At 35.5% G+C, this 6000-nt stretch overlaps 1 protein-coding gene across 9 annotated transcripts in view; it reads left to right on the top strand.

Annotated features, from left to right (window-relative positions):
* CCSER2 (coiled-coil serine rich protein 2) overlaps positions 1 to 5799 on the top strand; it is a 149795-nt gene extending 143996 nt beyond the window's left edge. For 4 of the 9 annotated variants that reach the window (XM_035023182.1, XM_035023184.1, XM_035023187.1 and 1 more), the window contains one exon: positions 1001 to 1594. In XM_035023182.1, the coding sequence (XP_034879073.1) occupies positions 1001 to 1064 (64 nt within the window). In that variant the 3' untranslated portion in view covers positions 1065 to 1594. Of the gene's footprint in view, positions 1 to 76; positions 176 to 1000 lie in introns of all 9 variants that reach the window. The other 5 variants (XM_035023162.1, XM_035023196.1, XM_035023198.1 and 2 more) reach the window with 2 other exon arrangements.
* Positions 5800 to 6000: the final 201 nt, after the last annotated feature.

The following is a 6000-nucleotide window of genomic DNA, read 5'->3' on the forward strand; positions in this document are numbered from 1 at the left end:
ATAACTTTAAGGTTCATATTTCTTTACCGACTACCTAAGAGTAATAGAAGTTGCATGTTTCCTCTGATTTATATAGAATATAATCACACAGTGAGCTCCAGAGAAGTGTGTGTGAGGCACACTGGCCTGAAGAATTTTGTTATTATAGGCTTCTCAGCTTTAGTTCAAGTTACAGGTAATTTCACACTCGTTTTACTCTCAGTTGTTATTCAGAAAAGCTGATTATTTTAAATCTTAAATGAATGTTCACTCTTGGGCAGGGTAACTGTTTTCCATTTACCAAAACCTTAGTTGATCCCTCATATGGCAGTGAGACAGAACAAATAAGCTGTGAAAACATTTTATTCTGAAACTTTTCAACAAGAATGTTAAAGGTAGGTTAGTATTAGCTAAATGTTTTGACCTATTTTTGAGTAATTAGAATTTCACATCAAGGGAGAATATAATCAATCTAAGCCTTGTTTATCTGCTGGTAATTTACTTCTTGATAGAAGTACAGCACCTTTGACACTTTTAAATTAATACTTTCTCTAGCCAAGTGTGATAAAATGTTATACATCTTTCCTTTAAAAAAAAAAAGTATTTAAAATGGGTAATATTCTGAATGATCACAGTTTTTATCTGTGCTTTTTGAAGATTAAATCAAAGTGCTATAGAAATCATTCTATCAAGCTATCTTACATATAAAGTTTTAAAAAATGAATCAAGGCAGGAAATCTTTTTTCTACAATAAATAAGTACTTTAAGATTTTTCTTTTCCCCTGTTTATTTCGAATCTTGTTTAGTGTTTACTGCCTGTATCATTTTTTGTTTGCATTATCACTCTTATATGTGTCTCATGAATTCACTTGAATATTGCAGTTTATTTTTTTATTAAAAAAACCCACATACTTTTCATATTAAAACATAAGTATCAACACAGCTTAATTGGAACTTATATAACTTCTGGGTGGCATTTGTAAAATGAATTGTTGCTTAATGTTGTTTTTAATTTTAATAGCCTCAAGTACTACAGCCTTCCAGCAGCCTTCCCAGACCCACAGACCACGCCCAGGGAAAACTAATAAAGCCGCAACATATCGAGGCCCACAGTGAATGCACAATCCAGAACATACAGCAGGGTGTTGCACATCTGGATGAAAGCTTTACACATGGCTTACAACAAGAAAGCAGCTATGGTCTGGAAGACCGGCCTTTTTCTTCAAGCCCACAATTCGCTGAGGATGTGGCTAAGAATACATCTTCTGAAGCAAACTTGAACATGACCACGAATGCTCAAGAGCCTTATCATTCGGCAAATAATCAAATCAGTGACATGCAATTTGTACCTACTTCTCTTCAGACGCTTCCCCAGTCAAGTACAGTAGACCATACTAAGAGAGTTGGAAGAAATCAGTCTTCACTGGAGGGCTACACATCCCAGCCCAAGTCCTTACCGCTTTTTAAGCCATCCATCTCAAATTCTTTGGTACCTCCTCCAGTTTCTGAATCATCTCCAAGTAGGACTCCCACTTATAAAAAGTCACCAATAATCACACCATGGAATTCATCAAAACTTCAGCCAACATCTAGTCAAACAAATCTTGCAAGCAATCCAAATCCAAAAGCATCTAAGCTCCGTCCCCCTTCTGGCTCTTTCAGACAAAAACAAATAAGCAGCTCCCAACTAGAGCCTCAAAACTTCCAGGCCAAGACAAGCATCCCAAGGCCTCTAACAAGAAGAAAAGAAATCATGCAGAATCTGAACGGTAATTTGAATTCTGGGGATTGTTTGGCTTCTAATCGATACTCCCGTCTTCCTAAACCAAAGATACATTAAGTGCACAGCCATCACCTGCCAATTTGTTTTTTAAAAAAACAATCTGTTCTGTAATAGCTTTATGTGCAGTTTGCTACCATGATGGAGGTTTCATTGAAAGCTTGCAAATCTTAAAATTAAAATGTGGAAGCTTCTAATAGTTTGGCTCTTCCATTTTATATCCTGGTTGAAGTACACAGCATTTGAGCATATTTGTCTCAGGTAAACACAAAAGTTTGCTTACCCATTTCAGAGACCTACAGAAGGCTCTAATCATGTTATCCATCCTTCTGCACATCAGAAAGTTCATAAAATTCCACTTAGCAGGCAAGAAAAGTGCTTTGTTCATTTAGTCCTTTTAAGGTCTGTATTAAATGTGGTTCTTAGAGCCTCACCCTTTTTCACTTGTCCCTCCTGTGAATATGGTTACTGTTTTAACTGAAGATATGGTGATAATTGAAGATGGTAGACTGTAAGTAAAATTCTGGCCAGTGCTTTGTGTATTCAAAAGGTCTATGCAAAAGCTTTGTGATGAATAAAAGAGATCAGGCTTTTAATGGGAAGTCTATGTAAGTTTTATTTTTCCTTGCTAGGATCAGCCAGTTAGTCTCAGTATTTATTTATTTACCACATAAAGAAACATAAAAATGTTTCATGTGATATAAAAACCAATTATATGTTGCTTTAGCATCTTGTTTTGCATGTGTGTGAGTGCACACGCGCGTGCGCGCACACACACACACGCACACACACCCTCCCACCCCATTTGTATTTGTTTTTGCTACTCCATAAATTTTGGAAAGCTTGGGTTACATCTTGAAGCCTGTACCTAAAGATGTATTCATTTTGTAACATGTGTTGTTGGTGCTAGAGTTTTGCTGGTAATTGTTTTGAACCCTGTAGGCTTATGGATCCATGATAGCTGTTTTAAGGTTCCACAGCTTATATTTTAAATTAAGTCTTTATTATAATATTTATATTTATTGACTTTCTGCTAATATCTGAAGACTGGAATAATGGACTTGAAATGTTTGCACAAACTTTTGATGAGCTATAAATACCCCACAGAATAGGGACTGAAACTATTTTCTATAGCAAAACAGTTAAAATATTTTGAGAATAATTATAAACTTAAGTAAGACTATCTTGAGAAAGCTGGAATTCTTAGTAGTTTTGTTTTTCTGAGTTTTCCAGGTTTCCCTTTTATGTTAGTGTGTTTGGCAGTTTCTTGAGAAGTAGATTTGGGATAAAAAATAGAATTGGAGAGGGACATTGTGTTTTACTAAAAGGTATTAAAAGCTATCCTAATGTTCCAGGAAGGTAGCTGAGGAACCGCCAAGGAACCATATACACCAACCCAATCATGCTGCAGGCCACTCATCAGATGGTTCAGTAAATTTGCCCTCTGTTCTCCCAAATCATGTCATCTTTAGGCTGTTCACCTGTTGCTGCTTTAATTAGAATTAATGTTTTTCAGATAGCCTTTTACAAAGTCAATTTTTGTTGTGATCAGCTGATAAGGGATTATGACCAAAAAGTCACTCAAAGTTCCAGGGATTTCATTTTAAAAATGTACACTGGTGAAATTGCCCCTTTTAAGAAAAACAACAGCAAGTGCTTTAGTGGAAATTTCGGAAGAGCTGTTTACTGTCATTTTGATGTACTCTTCCCTTACCTACCAGAAGACCATTCGAGTGAATTTGCCATTCACTGGATACAAAAACCATTCTTGGATTTGGTAACAAGTGAGCAACAGAAATCTAGTACCATAGTCTCATTCAACAGAGAAGCACTAAAGTTCAGAAAGATTTTCACATAGTCCAGATATTGTTAGTGTAAAGTACTCAGATATATCAGCAAAGCTATTCTTTGTTCATAGAGACGAGAAGTGATGGCTGGCAGCTGTAAGTGGGTACATATGGTGTGTCATCTTGAAGAAGAAAGAAAACTGATCTCATATATTGCAAATGGAATGTTATCACACTATATTTTCCTAAAGTAAACATTGACGAATTGGTTTTGGTTTATTTAGAAGTTGGTGTAGACTCTTGTGAAACATTATTTACAAGTAGTCCTTTAATGGAAAAATTCAAAGCTTTTTATTTATTTTTGACCCCCTAGTCTGAGGGAAATATCTTTGTTATATAAAAATGTTGACTCCTGCAATTTGTTTATTCCAGTCTTTTTCCTGCTCTATTTTTTCTCCCTGATGAATTTACAGAAATATTAACCCATGAGTTTATTAACTTCTCTGTGCTTTTGTTGAGCCTCAGTCTTGGCTCAGCAATATAATTATGAAGGATAATATATTTAATAGAAAAAAATCTAGGATGCTTGTACAAAACAAGTTTTGCCTGCAGTTTGCTTTTAAAAACTGCATGAATATTTCTTTAAAAACTGCTCCATAGTAATTAAGTCAGAAATGAGGTGAGGATGTAACTCACCTGAATAATCAGGGATCACTCTCAGATTTGGCTTGATCTCTGTTTAGTGCTTCTATAAGTCAACTCTGTGCCAAATCCTCCTCTACGGGAACTCAGATCACTTTTTTTCTGAGTTCTTGTGATTTCGGTGAAGATGGCTGCAGTATATGAATTGTAAATCCTGAAGAAAAAGTTTTGTGGGGGTTGGTTAAGTTTCACATTTGTGAATGAGAAAAGTAATAGAGCATGTAGAATTAGACATTCGGCTGTTGATGGAGTGGATGTATATCAAATTCTTTAGAGAAGGCTTGGCCTAAGGAGTTAATCAGTACAGGTGCAGATGATTTTAAGGCATTAAACAAAGGATTATATAGTTATATCATTTAGAATGTTTCTAATAACTGAGACCCTCTAGCATTTTTCTTTTGGAGTCTCATTTTAATTTGTGCAATATTTTCAGGCATATAGACTACTGTTCATTGTATTTATATAGATGTTAGGGAACTTAGTAAGTATTTTAACAAGTAAAAATCTGAATAATGAGAGAAAGTATCAGATTTGCACTTTAAATAAGCTTAATTGCTTGGAGTTGTGCCTGAAATATCGAAATGCCTCTTGGGCGTGGCTTTGTTGTTGAAATGAATTTCTCTATAATTGTTGCTGTTTGAAGTACAGCCTTTCACAGAATTATATCCTCAGCATGTCACTTTACTCATTAAAGCACTAAGTTCTTTGAATGTTTCATGGTACCCTTAAGTATTTTACTCAGTGTGTCAAAGAGAACATGATCATCCGCCCCCCGCCCCCCCCCCCATAGCTGTCACTTCTGGTCTTCCTATAGATGGTTGTTACAGACACAGAAGTGCACTTTTCATTTCTGAGCAGAGTTGTCATGATGGTTTCCTGGTCTCTGGGGCACTGACAATGTAATTTGGAGTCACCAACTAGGCTTGCAATGAAGTTCAGTAAGACTGCAGCATAGTTTCCGTTTACTCCTCTCTTACACAGTAGTTTTCGTGTTTATACATTAGTTCAGGTGGTTATGTTTGCATGCCTATGCACACATTTGAAAATTAATTATAGCTGTAATACAAATACCTGATGTTTTTCCTTGAGGATGATGGCCTTGCTATTTTTCTTAGTTCTGATGCTTGAATTATATTTTCTAATTTTCTTTCCACACCTCCCTTCAATTTTTCTGCTGCAGCAATTTGAAAGAATACACTTGGATAAATGATTACGATGGTGGGTGCCAATCTACAACTATGCTATTAATTAAAGATACATATATTTTAACTGTGTTGGGGAAAAGCTACCCACTTTCTCCTCATTAGAGCGTCACCATAACAAAATAATACCGACCCTACGAATTTAAAGTCTCTTAAGTCATTACTAACTAAAAACAAAAACACCACAGTCTTTAATACCTGCAGTATTGTTTTCCCCACTGATTTTAAAAACCAGAGTAAATACTGTATATTAGAATTTGCTTGTAAAATGAGTTATAAAAACTGGATGTAAAGTCTCCTGAAAATGTTGGCATAGTAAATAAAAATAAAGTTCATAATTATAAAAGTTTTCTTGTCCTCAGCACTGCCTTCCATAGTGTACTTTTTCTCGGATATATTTTTCTCCACAAAGATCCAAAATGCTCTTCATTTGGTTGATTTTCAAGCTGTCATTTTACACGCTCCCTTTTACACATGTATCACACTCCAAGCCCTGATTAAGTAGGAGGTGAACAATAATTTAGTGTTTCCACAGACTCTGTAAGTGATC

Source organism: Mirounga leonina, unplaced genomic scaffold, assembly GCF_011800145.1.
Source record: "Mirounga leonina isolate KUSES-001 unplaced genomic scaffold, KU_Mleo_1.0 Mir_114, whole genome shotgun sequence".
NCBI classification, from domain to species: domain Eukaryota; kingdom Metazoa; phylum Chordata; class Mammalia; order Carnivora; family Phocidae; genus Mirounga; species Mirounga leonina.